The 17,950-nt window shown below is 56.2% G+C and overlaps 1 protein-coding gene across 3 annotated transcripts in view; it reads left to right on the top strand.

Annotated features, from left to right (window-relative positions):
• The window catches only part of NUDCD3 (NudC domain containing 3), a 63,007-nt gene that overhangs the window by 29,380 nt on the left and 15,677 nt on the right, over nucleotides 1–17,950 (top strand). For all 3 annotated transcript variants that reach the window (XM_075910898.1, XM_075910896.1, XM_075910897.1), the window contains one exon: nucleotides 11,333–11,465. In XM_075910898.1, the coding sequence (XP_075767013.1) occupies nucleotides 11,333–11,465 (133 nt within the window). The remainder of the gene's footprint in view (nucleotides 1–11,332; nucleotides 11,466–17,950) is intronic.

Raw genomic sequence — 17,950 nt, 5'->3', positions numbered from 1 at the left:
AGTGCTCAGAGGGTGTGAAAAGTGTCCCTGAAAGGACTCGACAGGTTTTTCTCAGAGTTTCCTAAATAATTTGCCTCTTGACTAAGAACAGAAATTTCAGCCCCGGAGGAAACCTGTGGAGAAAGCCAAGTGAGCGAACATGGTGTGAGCCAGAATTGCTCGATTGAGACGCAGGACACGTTGTGTTGACAATAACCCAGTTCTCTGATCTCAGTGCAGGCTCTTTCTAGTCCCTTGGCTAGGATCGTTCTTGACCCATCTTGGGCAGGGCCAGATTAAGAAAGGGGCTTTAGGGGCTGCAGCCCAGGGCTAAGGGGGATCCGCAGCAAGATCTCGGGACTGACAAACAGCCAGAGCTTTCTGCAGGGCTCCCTTAGCCAGGAGCCCTGGTCTGCAACCCCTAAAGCCCCTGCTTGTGATCTGGCCCTGCTGGGCGGGGGCAGCTCCACGCACTGCCATTCTACCCCCTTCCCCTCCAGGCTTGAGCGGTGTCACCATTAGTCCCTGCGCTGACCTTGCATGCAGGCTCTGCCCCTGCAGTTCTGCAGAGCCACCTGCTTCCCCTCCCCCACCAAAGGTAAGGGCCCTGCGCCCTCAACCCCCTGCATCAGCCCTGAGCCCTCTCCTGCCACCCAGATCCCTTACCCCTGCCTCAGCTCGGAGCCCTCTCCTGCACCAGCTCCACCCAGATCCCTTACCCCTGCCTCAGCCTGGAGCCCCCTCCTGCACCAGCTCCACCCAGATCCCACACTCCAGCCCCCTGCCCAAGCCCCCTCCTGCACTCTAAATCTCTAATTCCCTCCTACACTTGAGCCCGTTCAGCACCTAGCTATCCTACCTGACTCCACAACTTCACCCCAGTCACCTGTCCTGAGCCCACGAGCCCCCTCCTGGACCCCTAGAGTCCTTACCCCTCCCTCACCCCCTGTCCTGCCTCAATCTGCAGCCCCCTTCTGCAATGTGAAACCCCCATTTTTGGCCCCACCCTGGAGCTTAGGGGTCCCATAACATCGAACAGCCCTGGGCCCCCCAGAGGAGTAATCCAGCCCTGATCTCTGAAGAAGCAAAAGAGCCAGCCTTGTGGCTGCACGGTGTGGGTCTTGACACTCCGAAGGGAAGCAGAACCGACCCAGTCGGGGCTGTCCTTGGCTTAGCACACGGGACGAGAGCGCTGAGTCCCCATCAGGCTGATTCCTGAGAAGTTGTGTTTGTGAGCAGCTGTCACACACTGGCCAGGAGGGCTCCAAACGGAGGTTTCACAGTTATCTGGGGAGTGGGGTGCTGGCATCCAGCTCCCTTAGGGTATGTCTACACTTGCAGCCTATTTCAGAATAGAGCTGCAAATGGAGGCATTCGGAATTGCAAATCAAGCCTGTGATTTAAATGTCCCACGCATGATTTGCATCTTCCAGGCTGGGCGCCATTTTGAAATTTACAAACACGGAATAACAGCCCGCGTCTACACATGGCAGTGAAACAGGCGTTTGAAATAAAGCCCTATTTCGAACTACCTGTAAAACCTCATTGCAGGAGGAATAACAGGTAGTTCAAAATAGGGCTTTATTTCGAATGCCCGTTTCACTGCTACATATAGACGCGGGCTGTTATTCCGGGCTTGTCAGTTTCAAAAATGGCGCCCGGCCGGGAAGATGCAAATCAAGCGCGGGATATTTAAATCCCAGGCTTGATTTGCAATTCCGAATGCCTCCATTTGCAGACCTATTCCGAAATAGGCTGCAAGCGTAGACATACCCTTAGGCAGCTTCGAAAATGTCACCTCCTAAGTTTGATGCAGCAAGATGGTGACCACGTCCACGTCGACCCGTTCACCACGGAAATTGCTACATGAGTCCAGAAGGGCGGAACGAAGCCTGAGCCTGCCTAGACCCATGGCAGGGGGGCCACAGCTGAAGCCTCACGGCAACTGAGCTCAGACTCGGGCTTCAGCCTGGCTCCTAGCAGTCCTGGTGACCAGCATTCCCTCCGTTTATTCCATGTGCGGAATACATTTTGTCATGTGCACCTCCAGTCGAAACACAGGCTGCGGCTGTGGGCTCTCTGCTCATCAGCTGGGCAGCATTTGAATTTCTCCTGGGTGGCTGCCCAAGTCTGACAGGGAACGCTGGTGCCCACCTGCTGGGTTAGCTCTGTGGAGCAGCGGTGCACGTACCTTTGGTGGTAGGTGTTCCAGGGGCACATTGCCGCCTCGATAGATTTGCCTTGTTTTACAACCGGCTACATAAAAAGCACTAGCGAAGTCCATGGGAACGAAAATATCACACGATGACTTATTTACACTGCTGTATCTGTCGTAGGCTGACATGAAGGAGTAATTTATGATTACATGGTGGAATGAACGGCAGGTTTTCTGCTCTAGGGTGCTGTGACACTTGTGTGCGTTCTCTCTGGTTTGTAGGCAAGGCATTTTAGGGACGCTGAACCCGGGGGAGGGCGGGGATGCATGCAAGGCAGAGTCCCCAAAAGGCGCAGTAGTCTGCAACGGTTGAGAGTTGCTACTCTAGAGAGTGGTGATGGGTAAGTAAGACTCCTCCCCTCTTCCCCTTATAGCTGGATGGGTGCCTGCGAGTCTATCGCTGTGCTGGGAGCGGGTCTAGGCACCGGTACCAGTGACAGCACTGACGTGCCTTGCAGTCCGTAGGAACAAAAACCAGATTTGCTGCTGCTTGGCGGTGCATTGTTAAAGGTTTCACCTCCCCCAAAATGACACATTGCAAGCAAAAATAGAGCAAGACAGAACACACAGACCCACCCACGCCAGCCCCATCACCGGGCAGTCAAGTGCAAGCAATCCCAACCCTTTCTTTTAAAGTTGATGCTTCTTTCACCCTCCCCCTCCTCAACCCTGCCACCATCTGTGGCCGGCCGGCCGTGGCTAGTGGGCCCCTGCACTGACCAGCACAGCTGGGGTGAGAGCTGTGGACAGTCTTCTACCTTGAGACCAACTGCAGATACTCCTGAGCCATTGTCGCCAGGAGACAGTAATTTGTAGGGACAGTAGTTTTCTCTGGGTGATGGCAGGGAAGGGTCTCTGGGGCTGCTGTAGGGGGAAGGGTCTCTGGGGGCGCTGCTGGCACAGTGGGGGGCGCTGCAGGGGGAAGGGGTGCTGCTGGTGCTGCATGGGGGCGCTGTAGGGGAAGGGTCTCTGGGGGTGCTGCTGGTGCTGCATGGGGGTGCTGTAGGGGAAGGGTCTCTGGGGGCGCTGCAGGCACAGTGGGGGGCGCTGCAGGGGGAAGGGGTGTTGCTGGCGCTGCGTGGGGCGCTGTAGGGGAAGGGTCTCTGGGGGCGCTGCTGGTGCTGCATGGGGGCGCTGTAGGGGAAGGGTCTCTGGGGGCGCTGCTGGTGCTGCATGGGGGCGCTGTAAGGGGTAGGTCTTTGGGGGTGCTGCTGGCGCTGTGTGGGGCGCTGTAGGGGAAGGGTCTCTGGGGGCGCTGCTGGTGCATGGGGGCGCTGTAGGGGAAGGGTCTCTGGGGGCGCTGCAGGCACAGTGGGGGGCGCTGTAGGGGGAAGGGGTGCTGCTGGCGCTGCAGGGGAAGGGTCTCTGAGGGCGCTGCTGGCGCGGAAGGGGGGTGCTGTAGGGGAAGGGTCTCTGGGGGCGCTGCTGGTGCTGCATGGGGGCGCTGTAGGGGGAAGGGGCGCTGCTGGTGCTGCATGGGGGCGCTGTAGGGGGTAGGTCTCTGGGGGTGCTGCTGGCGCTGCGTGGGGCGCTGTAGGGGAAGGGTCTCTGGGGGCGTTGTAGGGGGTAGGTCTCTGGGGGTGCTGCTGGCGCTGCGTGGGGCGCTGTAGGGGAAGGGTCTCTGGGGGCGCTGCTGGCACAGTGGGGGGCGCTGTAAGGGGAAGGGGCGCTGCTGGCGCTGCGTGGGGCGCTGTAGGGGAAGGGTCTCTGGGGGCGCTGCTGGTGCTGCATGGGGGCGCTGTAGGGGAAGGGTCTCTGGGGGCGCTGCTGGTGCTGCATGGGGGTGCTGTAGGGGGTAGGTCTTTGGGGGTGCTGCTGGCGCTGCGTGGGGCGCTGTAGGGGGTAGGTCTCTGGGGGCGCTGCTGGTGCTGCATGGGGGTGCTGTAGGGGGTAGGTCTTTGGGGGCGCTGCTGGCGCTGCGTGGGGCGCTGTAGGGGGTAGGTCTTTGGGGGCGCTGCTGGCACTGCATGGGGGTGCTGTAGGGGGTAGGTCTTTGGGGGCGCTGCTGGCGCTGCGTGGGGCGCTGTAGGGGGTAGGTCTTTGGGGGCGCTGCTGGCACTGCATGGGGGTGCTCTAGGGGGTAGGTCTTTGGGGGCGCTGCTGGCGCTGCGTGGGGCGCTGTAGGGGGTAGGTCTTTGGGGGCGCTGCTGGCACTGCATGGGGGTGCTGTAGGGGGTAGGTCTTTGGGGGCGCTGCTGGCGCTGCGTGGGGTGCTGTAGGGGGTAGGTCTTTGGGGGCGCTGCTGGCACTGCATGGGGGTGCTGTAGGGGGTAGGTCTCTGGGGGCGCTGCTGGCGCTGCGTGGGGCGCTGTAGGGGGTAGGTCTCTGGGGGCGCTGCTGGTGCTGCATGGGGGTGCTGTAGGGGGTAGGTCTTTGGGGGCGCTGCTGGCACTGCATGGGGGTGCTGTAGGGGGTAGGTCTTTGGGGGCGCTGCTGGCGCTGCGTGGGGCGCTGTAGGGGGTAGGTCTTTGGGGGCGCTGCTGGCGCTGCGTGGGGCGCTGTAGGGGAAGGGTCTCCGGGGGCGCTGCTGGCGCTGTGTGGGGCGCTGTAGGGGAAGGGTCTCCGGGGGCGCTGCTGGCGCTGTGTGGGGCGCTGTAGGGGGTAGGTCTTTGGGGGCGCTGCTGGCGCTGCGTGGGGCGCTGTAGGGGAAGGGTCTCCGGGAGCACTGCTGGCGCGGAAGGGGGGTGCCGTAGAATCAAGACTAGCAGCGTGTTTGACCAGGAGCACGTAGAAGTCTCAGCGCAGCAGGAGGCAATCTTGCGTGGCTTTGGAATGGTGCAGCCCCCAGTGTCGCTACGGAGAAGGGGTCTGCTGCTTTCTAGCTTATCTTCTCCCTTCAGGGGAGCTGCTCTGGCCAGGTTACCGTTGCTGCCAAGCACAGGATCGCGTGAGCCACGCAAGGCCTGAGCAGGACGGCATTTGGATTGGTGGCCTCAGGTGGGTGCAGGGAGTGGTGCTGGTGACTTGGGCTACGTCTAGACTTCTTTTGGAAGAGATCTTCTGAAAAAACTTCTTCCAAAAGAGCGCGTCCACACTGCCAAAGTGCATGAAAACAGTGATGTGTTTTTTCGAAAGAGAGCGTCCATTCAGTAAGCTGTGATTACTACGGACGGAGTGGCCACCAGGGCACCTGTTTGTTTTCCTTTTTCCTCTTCTTCCGAAAGAACTCCCTCCTCCCCGTCCACACACACCTTTTTGTGAAAGAACTCTCAGAAAAAGGCTTCTTCCTCGTAGAAAGAGGATTACTAATGCCGGAAAAAACCCTCCGTTCTTTTGATTTTCTTCTGAAAGAATGTGATTGCAGTGTGGACGTAATCGAAGTTTTTCTGAAAAAAATTTTGTAGTGTAGACAAACCCCCAGTGAGCCATTCCTCTAGGCCAGTGCTGAGCTCGGTGCCCTCCTGAGGGGGAAATGGGAGCTGTGTTCAAACCTGAGCTCCTGACCACTGCTTTCGCTATGCAGCCTGCCCAAGGATGGGCTTTAGCCCTGCTTCACTGATAAGATTCCTCTGGCCTCTCAGAGGTGCCCACAGTTGGGTTTGATGTCCTGTCCTGACTTCCGGGGCCATTCTTTGCATTCTCTGCCTGCAGCATGACAGCTGTGTGATGTCTCTAGGAGGCAGCATGGCTTGGTGGCATGAGCACAGGAGTGGGAGGGGCTTTGGGCAAGGCACCCTGCCTCAGTTTCCCCATAGGTAAGACTGGCTTAGTTCCTAGGACTGTCATGAGGCCTAACTCATGGCTGGCTGTGAAAGTGTGCGCCAGCCAGCCTGTCGTGAGTACTGTCAATATGACGTCCTTCCTGGGCACAGTCAGCTCCCTGGGAGCTGCGTTTCGATAAGCCGCAGCTTGCTTGCCCGACTTACCCGGTGCATCTCTGACGGGAGATGAGCTGCACAAAAGCCTGGAGTTACGGTCTCCTGTAGCTTCCAGACGGCGTGGCCTGTGCTGCTGGCCTGCTTCAGAGCTAGCTGCCTCCTGCTTCAGGGGATGCAGCAGCTAGAGCATGCGTTTCCTGCTTGAGTGGCGCAGCCATTCAGCTCTGCGGGAAACCCTTCCCCTTCGGCTGTTTCTGGGCCTGGCTTCTTCGCTGGGCTACCCAGCATCGCACGTGCCACTTGCTCAGTCTGAAGCGCCGCAGCCTTCTCCATGTCTTGCAAGCCTTGTTAAGATTGACCTTTGAGCGCTCTCCTCCTCTGCCTTGCAAAGTGGCTGCTGCCGCCTCTGTTCCAATTAGAAATGCAGGGCAGCCCTTTAAAAAACAAACGCGGCTTGTCATGCAGATTTGGGATGCAGGAACTGAAGGTGCTAAGTGGAAGGGGATGGAGCGGCTGGAGGTTTCCTAGCAGCTCGAATAATAAAGGGAAGTCGTTTCTGTTCGGGCAGAAACAATTGGATTAAAATGAGCTGCAAGAGACCCAGGAGAGGCCTGTAAACACTCCTAAAATGTCGTCCTCCGCTTCAGTTTCTGAAATAAAAATCCTCGCCTGCCCTGTGCTAGCTGGTAGAAGCCCCAGAGGGTGGGTCCAGTAATTGTCCTGATGTCCCATCGTTCTGATGGTTCCCTTCTTTGATGTATCCGATTCAGCACATAATTCAATTAAGTAGTTTAAGTTGTTGAGAGCGGTTAAATGTAACTAAATTGACACACTGTTCACGATATAAAAACACGCTCGTGTGCACGAAACCCCCTGCTGTTGAACTAACCGTGATCAGATGCTTCGGAGTTTTTCCATTGATATTTGTTTCCTAGATGTTCATTTGTTTTGTTGTGTGCAGGCACTCGCTAGCAGGCACTATGGCTAGTCACTGCAAGAAAAATGTAGAATTGAGAAAATTCTAGCCCTTAAACTAACTTTTCCTCTGAATTGGGAAAAGACGGCCATGCCTCGATTTCAGCGGCAGAACGCCTCGTTCCAGCTCGCGCTGTTCCGCCGGAGTATCGTTAGAGAACCACTGGTGAATGGTATTCATAGGACAAGAATCCCATTGTGTTTTATGAGCTAGTACTTGAGTCCTCAAGTAGATACCCATCAGAAGAAAGCAGCATGACTTTTTCACCTTCATTCCATATGGCTGTGTAAATAATGGGACTAATCGACTTCTTCTCCACCCCCTCTTTATCCTCGCAGAGTAACAGAAACCTGAAATGTTTGTTTCCTACTTTTTTAAATTTTAGAAATATCAAGCACATCACGTGTCTGTCTCGTTTTTGTGGGATGACTTTGAGGAGGACCAGAGACCTGGAGTGGGAGCTTTCTGAGCCCTCCGTTAGTGTGGACGTATTGCATGTTTCACAGAGAGCTTTTTCTCCCAGTTGTTTTAGGGGTTTGAAGTAAATAAGCACTAACCTAAAAGGCCCCCTCAGAATTTGAAACTGCTTGACCATTTTTCAGTAGCCCTGATCCTCGTTTCTCTAGCTCTCCAGTCCTCCAAGGAGTCCTCAGCAAAGCCAGATAAATTAAGACCTGAATCCCTACTTTAAAAAAACCACTCGCCTCCAGCCTGCCTTTACGTGTTGGAGGACGCAGTGCGATTCTTGCACCTTATAAAAAGGCTTGAGACTGGAGGAATTGATTGGGGTAATCCAGAGCCTGACTCTGGATACAGGGGATCATCCCATAGATGGGTTTTGTTGGATTAGTATCCAGTGTTGTTTTCAGTAGCCTTTACGCAGCGCCCTAGATTTCTTCCCTTGTGACTGGCTGAGAATGATGAGTCTCTGTGAACCTACGAGACTTCTGTAGCCACACGTTGCCTTAGTGTCTAATGCAGGTGGAGACCTGAGGCCCAGTGAGGCTAAGAGCCTTGCCCGAGTTCTCGCACGAAGTCTGTAGCAGAGCAGAGGAATTGAACCTGGCTCTCCAGGAGCCCAAGTTTGCCTTCCATGCCATCCTGCCTCCCCACATGAAGCATGTGGATGTGTGGTGTAACCATCAAGTGCTGTTGCAGGCCGTTCTATCAAGGCATCCTGCTCACATTGCAGCATCACACTTTGGAGCTGTGTCTGCAGCCAGAGCTGACATGAGGTCCCCGAGCAGGAATTGATGGGTGGTTTTATTCAAGCTCTGCAGGGCTGTGCGGTGGTCAGGTGGCTTGGAAATCCTTTTGCCCTCCTGAGGTGACTCTGCTGGGTGTGGGCGAGGGGGTTGTGGGGTGTCTGAAATCTACCCCTGCGCTTTCATTTTCTATTTGTCCTCAAGTGCGTTCGGCTCCTGAAATCTGTAGGCGGTTTTGGAAGCTGGCAGCTGGAACCAACCAGCAAGAATGCTGGTGCTCTGCTGCCATGCCAACCCTGTCTCCATGGAAATGTAGGCCCAATGAGCGAACACCAGGCAAATCAAACTTTGACAAAGTGTTTCAATACTCTTCTTAAATCTCTGCTCTGGCCCATGTCCAGGGGGACAGGACGGAGCAACTGGCAGCTGAGCTTACAGAGCTCCGATCCATCAGCTGCTCCCCCTGCCCTTGGACCTATTACTCTCATTTGTTAATTTCAGCAAGGGGTTTCAAAACCACCTACCAGAAAGGTGCTTTAATGCGCCTGGTGAAAGCTTGTATTTTCCCCTTTGAACTCCTAAATAATAAAAGCCCCTAATTTAATTAAAATCTGTGTCGCTTATATAATCTTCAGCGTGCAGTTGTGCTGGATACCACCCACGTGTGATTGGTGGAAGGCCTGGCAGTGCGTGGGTGCACACATGGGGGATAGGTCCCTGGCGCAGGCCTGTCTTGTGGGCCCGTTACGTTACCTGTTACATAACTCACTGCAGCCCTTGTTTATATTACTGGAGATTGAAGATGAGGCACATGTCAAAACACTTTAAAATAACTCAGACTGTAGCTATGTTTAGAAACGATTTAAAAAAACCCAAAAAGTACTCCCCGTGAGATTACAATGAAAGATTTTAGTCTGACAGTGATTTAAAGGGACGTTTACAAGTTAGGAATCCTATTTCCAGCTGGCAATTCTATGGATTGCTGTTAGGAATCTTATGGGGTATTTCTATAGCTGTGTAAGCAATCGGGTATTTTTCTTTAGTGTCGAGGAGTCCTGTGGCACCTTATAGACTAACTGAAGTGTAGGAGCATAAGCTTTCGTGGGCAAAGACCCACTTCGTCAGATGCATGAGGCATCAGACATGCATCTGACGAAGTGGGTCTTTGCCCACGAAAGCTTATGCTCCTACACTTCAGTTAGTCTATAAGGTGCCACAGGACTCCTAGTCTGGATCTGCAAAAGCGACGAACACGGCTACCCCTCTGATACTTTCTTTAGTGTGTTTCCTTTGTGTATGGGCAGTGCTTTTGCATGGAGTTACTTCCACTCTTTTGTTGCTCAGTTAGGCAAGCTCATCTCTCTGCTGTGCTTTTGGATGGGGTAGAGCGCTGGGGGTATGCACGTTGCGCCCCTCCAACTGGGTGTTGACTGGTAATAGTAACTGCAGAACCGAAACGGAGAATTTGGCAAACAGGCATGTGCCCAGAGAGAAAGGAGAGCACAGTCTGGCATATTTGGTGCTGCCACTCTTCCCTGCTGGATAGACCCTTGAAATATCACAGGGGAGCAGACAGCCCCTTTTATAAATCAAAAATGTTACCAAGGAATTTAGGTAAGTAAATGCCTGTGCATTGTTAAAAGGGGCTAGTCAGAATCTTGAACTGTTTCAATAGTGACTGAGAATGTCTTTAGTGGACCCATGTCCATTGAGACAGGGAACGCTGAGCTACAGATCCCACCCAAAATACTCCCCTAATGCACGGGATGTAAAACAAAACAAACTGTTGGATCAGACTAGGACAACTGTTCAAGCATTTTCCTAGGCAACTCTTGCCATTGTCTCTATTAGAAACCCATCAGAGTCCAGACAGTTTAATGTTTTCCTTGTAGGACCTTAGTGTTTGGCTTTGTCTTAATGCTGAATGCAAAAGAAAAATGAGATTTGATTGTAGCCCAGATTCTGATGCTGAAGCTCCTGTCTAGCCAGCCTTGAGGGTGGGGATGGGGATTGGGATCAAGCAGCACAAAATCCAGGTGAGATTAATTTAAAAAAATGTTTCTCCCTCTGTGGAATTCTCCTCCTGGTACTTCCTGGCTCAGCAAAACAATCTTGGAACACAAGACAGCAAATACCAGGTGCCTTTTTGCAATCGGTGGCATTAATTGTCACAGAGAAGCATTCTGGGATATCTTCGCCAAGCCCAGGGATAACAAGGAATGATATTAAAAAGTTAACCAGATGTTTAAAGTAGCAAGACGGTAGCCATGGCTTGGGGGGAGGTTCTACCTGTGGCCTCCAGCAGCCAAGTGTTGGATATGGCCATCTCCTCTTCCCCAGGTCCTTGTCCCCCCGCCCCGTCGACTTCCTTCTCACTAGCTACTTCTGGGAGTGCATCTCTGGTCTGGCCAGGGCAGGGAGGCAGGCTCTGTGGATATGGTGGCTGCTTCTACACCACTCCATAGAGGGGCGGCGGGACGGGAAGGCCGTGCTAAAGGGTAGCAGCATGTTCTCACCATTGCAGTGGTCTCTCGTGCACCGCTTCGGCACACTTTAAAGAGCAGAAGGAAATGTGGCTGCAGCTGACTGTTCCTGAGGAGGTTCCCAGCTTGCCTCAGTTCACCTGCTCCTCTCTGGGTTGCCATGTCCCCATGTGTGCTGAGGTCACTGGCTCAGGCTAGCTGAGCCTTGGCTGGCAATAGTCTTTGCCTGGGGACTCAGTGGAGGGTGGGAACAGGAGCTCAGTGTGCCTGGACACACTGAGTGTGATCCCTTTGCACGTTTGCAGTCACTTCTTCCAGGCTGGCCACAGGAACTTCTGCTCAGAGTCCAGTGGGGAAGGCCGTGGGGTTAGAGGTACCGAGTCTACGTGGGCTATTAGCGAGCAGTGAACTGGCCACGCAGTTGAGAGCTTCGGGGAGCCTGGGGCTGTCTCAAGCCTGCTCCCTTAGCAGGTGTTCCCAGCAGAGAGGGCCCAGGGAGCGAGTCTCATCCATGGGCAGCAGAGCTCTGTGAAGTGGCTCTTTGGTGCGCCTTGCTCTGCCTCCAGGTGACTGGCATGGCACTGTCCAGCAGCCTGGCCTTTCCGTCTCTCCCCGTGCGGCGCCGCCTGACGCTCCCTGTCGTGCTCTCCCCTCAGGAGACAGGAGCAGTTCCAGACCAACCCTGACAGCTACAACGGAGCCGTGCGGGAGAACTACGCCTGGTCCCAAGACTACAGCGACCTGGAGATTAAAGTGCCGGTGCCCAAGCACATTGTGAAAGGCAGGCAGGTAATGAGCGCCAGCGCTGTCCGTCTGTGACGGGTGACGGGCTCCCTCTCCCATGGCCCCAGCCTGCCCAGGTGGTGTTTCTTAGCAGCTCTGATTGCCTGCAGAGGGATGCCGGTCTGTGGAGGGGCAGGCATGCATATGCTATGGGGGCCCAAACTTGCCCAGGGGAGGCCACGCCTGGTTACCGTTCAGTGCGGCCGAACACAGCTGCCTCTTCTCATGTAACACCCCGGCTTGGTCCGAGCGCCCCGTCCCTGCCAACCCCAGAGACTGCTTTGGCGCTTCCCTGGAGGACTCCATGACACATTTCCTCTCTTCTCCGCGCCCCCTCACTAGAAACCCAGATGCTGCCTCTGAGTGACTCTTCCCTGGCAGGATACATTACACCCCCCCTGAAATCCAGGCATTGCCTCCAAGTTGCAGCTTCCTGAGGAAGCATGTTCTCCCAACTGGTGTAAGCAAAGGCCAGGCCGTCCTGCACATGGTCCCCGTTCCCCTCGCCGGTTGCCCTGTGGCTCACTGCTCTCTCTAGCTGGCGGCTCGTGCCCACTGCTGAGGCATGCGGCAGAGCGGCCCGCGTCGGTTCACCCCAGACTTTTCCCCGCCCAGTGACTCGCGAGGGAGCAGGAGCAGAGTTTTAGCGAATGCGGCAGGTCACCTGCCCTGCTCTCTCCATATAGCCACTGCCCTGCGCTAGATCTGTAGCCTCTGCTTGGATAGTGCGTGTGGTGGGTGGGCGGCTGGAGACGATTTTTCTCCTGCCAGAGACCCCCCCGGAAAGTGACTTGTCTGTTAGCCTGCACCTGCAGGAACATCTACCGCCTGGGAGCTGCCCTTCCTGTGTTTCCTGCGGTGCCCTGTCCCGCTGCCCTGTGAGCATCTCCTATGGGACAGCGTAAATTAAACCCTCTTCGCTTCGTTCCCACTCTGCAATCTCATTGGTGGGCGGGGAAAAGGGACATTGCCCTGAGGCTTGGTGAGTTAAAAAGTCCTGGGATTCTGGGCCGTCACTGCCACTACCTCAGCAGCCAGCACCTCGGGCCCTTTAAATCACCACCGGAGACCCATGCAGCACAGCCTGGGCGGCACCGAAGGCTGGCGGGCTGGCCGGAGGGAGGCACGGCGCTATCTGGGCGGTGCCAAGGGCTGGCCGGGGGGGGAGGCACGGCGCTATCCGGGCGGTGCCGAGGGCTGGCCGGGGGGGGGAGGCACGGCGCTATCCGGGCGGTGCCGAGGGCTGGCCGGAGGGAGGCACGGCGCTATCCGGGCGGTGCCGAGGGCTGGCCGGGGGGGAGGCATGGCGCTATCCGGGCGGTGCCAAGGGCTGGCTGGGGGGGAGGCACGGCGCTATCCGGGCGGTGCCGAGGGCCGGCCGGGGGGGAGGCACGGCGCTATCCGGGCGGTGCCGAGGGCCGGCCGGGGGGAGGGAGGCACGGCGCTATATGGGCGGTGCCGAGGGCCGGCCGGGGGGGGGGGGAGGCACGGCGCTATCCGGGCGGTGCCGAGGGCCGGCCGGGGGGGGGGAGGCACGGCGCTATCCGGGCGGTGCCGAGGGCCGGCCGGGGGGGGGAGGCACGGCGCTATCCGGGCGGTGCCGAGGGCCGGCCGGGGGGGGGAGGCACGGCGCTATCCAGGTGGTTCCCCGGGCTTTCCGCCCCTAACCCCATGCCAGAGCTGAGCTCCCTGCCCCCGGTTGCCCAGGGCCTGGCGCAGTCTGTCGCCAGCCCTGTTGCTGAGGGTGGTTTCGGGGAGGTGCGCAGACAGATTGGCTGTTGGCGCCAGAGGTTTATTTTAACTTTCCGTTGTGCTAGAATTCTTGAGTCCCGCGCTGACTTTGTATTTTTCCATGTGGGAAATGCATTTTTTCTTCCCCTGTGTTTTCAGGGCAGCTGAAATGAGCACAGTCGGTTTTGTTCATCAGCCTCAGCCTACACTGCTCCGAATCCTGCGGAAATAGCTTTGTTTGCGCATCAGCATAATTGACAGTGGCAGCACAGACCTGGGGAGAACGTGGTCGAGTGCTGCTGCGGGGCCAGCAGGGGGCGCCCAAGGCACCCGTTTCTGCAGGGGCTATAACATGAAACCTCTCTCTAGGGCCGAGAACGAACCCGCCTCTCTGGCTTTGCGGTGAGGGGCGTTCCCCTTTGGGAGCAGCCGGGAAGCCGGTGGTTCCGGGCCCGACTCGAAAGCCCAGTGCTGTCTGCATGTAATGCCCCCAGCTTGAGGGAGCGGGGTCCTAGCGTGCGCGGTCCTGTGCTCCAGTACTGCATGGGTGCGCTGCGGAGCCACTGCCGGGGCCCCCAAGCCCTTCTTGCCTCATGAGCTGCCCCGGCAGGCAGAGAAGGGGCAGGAGAGGGCGAGAGGGAGGGTTAGTATCACTCTGGGGCCAAAACCCTTCTGGCTTGCGTCTTTTTCTTTCTCTTTCTCCCTTTTTAATGAGCATCCCAGCATGACCTTGTGGCTGACCCTGCTGTCCCCAGCAGCAGAGCTGGATGGCTGATGTAGTCACTTTGTGTTATTTTTTAGCTCAGTTTCCATTTATTCTCCTTTTCCTGCATGCAAATACACGTGCCAGATGTCTGCCTAATTCCACTGCAGAGCCTAGTCTTGGAAATCAGCAACTGAACTGGCTTCTAGATGGTCTCTCTCCCCCAGGGCAGGCTGGCGAGATTGTGAGCGGGAAACCCAGTGCCACCTGCTCCCAGATGCTCCCGTCTTGTGCTGTGTTCTCTTCAGCTCTCAGAAACTAAGCAGGGTCAAGGCACATGGGAGACCCCCTAGGATCTGTAGGAGTGGTGTTATCTAGGGTGGTTCAGAGCCAGTTCCCCAGCAGACGTAGCTGATGAGAGGTGACGTTGAGGTCCTGATGACTTGTGTTCCCAAGGCATTTACTGCGAGGGCCACTGTGGAAGCCCCAGCGTCCTGTCCAGATTCCACCTCCACTGTTGCGTTCTGCCTCGCCAAGCACCCTTGCACTTTCACCTGGATTTGCAATTTCCTCATTGATTGTGCACACAATTGTGCTGTGATGCCGCGTGCTGTTAAACGGCTGGCCTGGCCAGTGCAGAAGTGGCTGCACTTCAGTGGCGGGTGAAGTCCTCTCTGTTCTCTCCCTCCTCTATCCCACGGCGGGGTTGCTGGGTGTTGGAAGAGGCTATCGGCTGTGGCACTCGGCGCTGTGTGGACTTGCGTTTGTGCAGGCAGCTGCTTTGCAAGCTTCCCTGCTGCGCTGGGCAGAGGGCTAGATGGGAGGCAGGCATTCCTCACTCTTGCTGCTGCCTGCACAGGAGCATGTCCCTAGCTGGGCTGCTGCCCAGGCCCACGATTCCTGTCTCGCGTTTCTCTCGCCCGCGAACACAGGCAGGAAGGGTGTCCTGGAAGAGGAGTGGACACTAGCATAAGCAAATGCTTATCAGATAGTCGACTAGTTGCTTTCCAGCCCCTCCTGCTGCCTCTACCAGAGAGAGGCAGCAGACGGGAGGGGCAGGATTCAGTGCTGGGGGAAGCTGGCTTAAAAGCCGGTTCCCCCCAGCGCCGTCTCCATGGGGGGAAGGGGCAGGGGTGCAGTGGGGAACTGGCCTTGGAAACGTAGCAGGGCTCTTGGAACACTTCAAAAGCAGAAGCGCCGTGGGGAGCCTGGGCCGAGCTGGGGACTCAAGCAGTCCCCCGCCTCCGTGGCGCTTTGCTTTAGAAATGTACACGAGCCCTCCCGGGGGTCTTGTACGTTTCAAGAGCAGGGAGCGCAGGGGACTGCCTGAGCCCTCCGCTGGCCGCGCTCCCCGCCACGCTTCCGCCTTTGAAGTGTCGCAAGAGCCGGCAGGATCCTTGCTACGTTTCAAAGGCCTCAGGAGGCGCCCTTATCGACTGATCAACGCAAATAACATCGATTATTCGATTAGTTGATTGATCTACATTTCACACCCTTAATGGATGCTCTCAGAAAATGGGTCTTGGGCAAGCCGTTTGGGTTGTGTCCTTTCCGACCCCTCCTTAGGAGCCTCCCATTGGACGAGCAGCATTTCTCAGGGGTAAGAAGGGGGTTGGCTGGAGGGAAACAGCAGGTGAGATCATCTGTGTCGCCTCATCCAGTCCCGGTCCCCTGCACGACCAAGGGCCTGGGAGCAGTGGAGTGAGGCCACCAATCTGAGAACTGTGTGGCTGAGCGGAGCTGTGTCTGGCCCCAGCTCTTCAGAGTCAGAGATTGCTGAGACGCACGTTCCCTTGCCAGCAGCAGGAGGTGCCACATACCCTGTGGCGAAGTGGTTCCCTCCATGGGCCTGTCACCCCTTCTGTCCAGTGTCATGGAAGCTGAGGCTGCAGCGTCTCCATTGGAACCAGATCCTGACCCCTTCTAAAAGGCACACACGCCCGTGTCTGTCTGTCAGGAGGCTGGGGCTGAGATCAAAGTGGGATTTTGATTTGAAAGTAAATGGCTGTAGCATTTGTGAACGACGACATCCTGAAAATGGGAAGTGTTCTCCCATTTTCTGCAACGGTGAGGTGAGATTAATATCGGCTTCCCTGGGCTTCCTTGGCTGCAAACTAGTGCCCAGCCCCAAAGACTACTTAAAATCTCGTTTTAAACATTATTAACTTTTGAATTAGGACTGTTGCTATGACATTTTGGCTCAGGCGAGCTTAAATTTAGCTTGCAGAGTGCGCTGCGGACTGTCCCTGGAGCAGCAGTGGGAGGCTGGGAGGGTAGAGGTTTCTCTCACGCGAAGTCTGACTGCTTTCTCCCCCCCCCCCCCGGGTCTTTCTCCCTTCCCAGCCTGTCAGAGAGATAGCTGGATTAGTTCGTTGGTTTTCTGTTTGCCTGCTTGCTTGGTGTGGGGGTGTGTGGGCGTATTTGTGTGTGAGGAAATTACTGGAGCTGAAAGCGACACGGAAGAGCTGAGTTCTGCACTTCGCTCTGAACTCGGCAAGGCCCACAGTCATTTTGGTCTCTTGTGGGACCTAGCTGCATTGCCTCGGCGCAGCTCTGGTGAAAGGTCTGTCTCCCGCACTCTTGGGTCATATCTTATGTGGCGGTGGAGGGAAGTTGTGGTTGTGGGGGAGAGAACATCAGAGCGGCCACACTGGGTCAGACCAACGGTCCATCCAGCCCAGTGTCCTGCCTGCCCACAGTGGTCAATACCAGATGCCCCAGAGGAAGGGATCACAATAGATAATCCTCATGTGATTCCCTCTCCTGTCACCCACCTCCAGAGAAACAGAGGCTAGGGGCACCATTCCTACCCATCCCGGCTAATAGCCACTGATGGACCTAACCTCCATGAATCTATCTAGCTCTTTTTTTGAACCCCGTTAAAGTCCTAGCCTTCAGCACATCCTCTGGCAAGGAGTTCCACAGGTTGACTGTGCGCTGAGTGAAGAAAAACTTCCTTTTGTTTGTTTTAAACCTGCTGCTTATTCATTTCATTTGGTGACCCCTAATGAGGCGGGAAGGGCAATCCCATGGGGAACTTTGAGCATCGGGGACAGAGACCTTGAATGTAACGGGGTGCCACTGCAGTGGAGCCGTGAGGTGGTGAGATCAGTGACCTGAGTAGCTAAGCTGGGTTCTGTGTGTTGGAGCTTTCCCCGGGCTTGTAGCTTCATTTTGAGCAATGAATTGCAGTGATCAACCCTAGAAATCATGCGTCATTGTGGCCAAGAATGTGTTTGGGTGGGGCACAAAGATGGGTCTGTCTGCAGGAGGGCTGGTTGGACCTCTGTTGGCTTAGCTGTCTGAGGAGTCTTCAGACCACAACGTCTTCCCACCAACATGGCTTCAGTCTTGCCGGCTCCCGCTTCGTCAGCTGCTCTTCATCCGGGAGCTGATTTTGAACCATTGACATAGGTGGGCGGTGGGACGGCAAGCCCTCCAGGAATGTAACTTGTATTTCGTTTCCATCAAGGTAGCCTCCCTAGTAGCCATCACCTCCACCTACGGCATCAAACCTTAGGGCCTGGCCCGCTGAGGAACACTACTGCCTATTCCACGGCGCTGGGTGGTCCTGGGAACGGGTCTTGAGCTGAATCCCAAAACTTAGCCTGGCTTTTCCTTGAATCCAGAAAACTGCGCCCACTGCTTTGTCCAAAGCCCAGAGAACAGCTGGTCTGGAGTCCTCCAGCTCTGCATCCAGGAGTCCCCCAGCCAGTGCTCTATTTCTTCTTTACCATCTGACAGGAAGCAGTACCCAAGCCTACGGTTTCAGGATGGGGAAGCTAGTACATCCGTGAGGCCTACAAGTCCAAGAGTCTCTTCGGCAGCCAGCACCAAAACCGACTGTCTGAGAGTGGTAGCAACCTCTGGTGGGGATGTGGGTGGTTAACCAGCAAGCATCACCCTTGGGTTGAGGGTAGGGTCTCTTGTGGGAATGAGTCTCGTGCCCTTATTGGTGATGCTTACCGTTAACCAGCAGGGGCTGGAGCTGCCCCCACCTGCCAGGGTCTGCTGCAGGCGGGAAGTGCTGCCGCCCGGCCGGAGTGGTCAGGGGGCT

The sequence above is a fragment of the Pelodiscus sinensis genome, chromosome 28 (assembly GCF_049634645.1).
Source record: "Pelodiscus sinensis isolate JC-2024 chromosome 28, ASM4963464v1, whole genome shotgun sequence".
NCBI classification, from domain to species: Eukaryota; Metazoa; Chordata; order Testudines; family Trionychidae; genus Pelodiscus; species Pelodiscus sinensis.
Note: the sequence above shows the minus strand (reverse complement) of the source record. Positions and strands in the feature narration are given on the sequence as shown.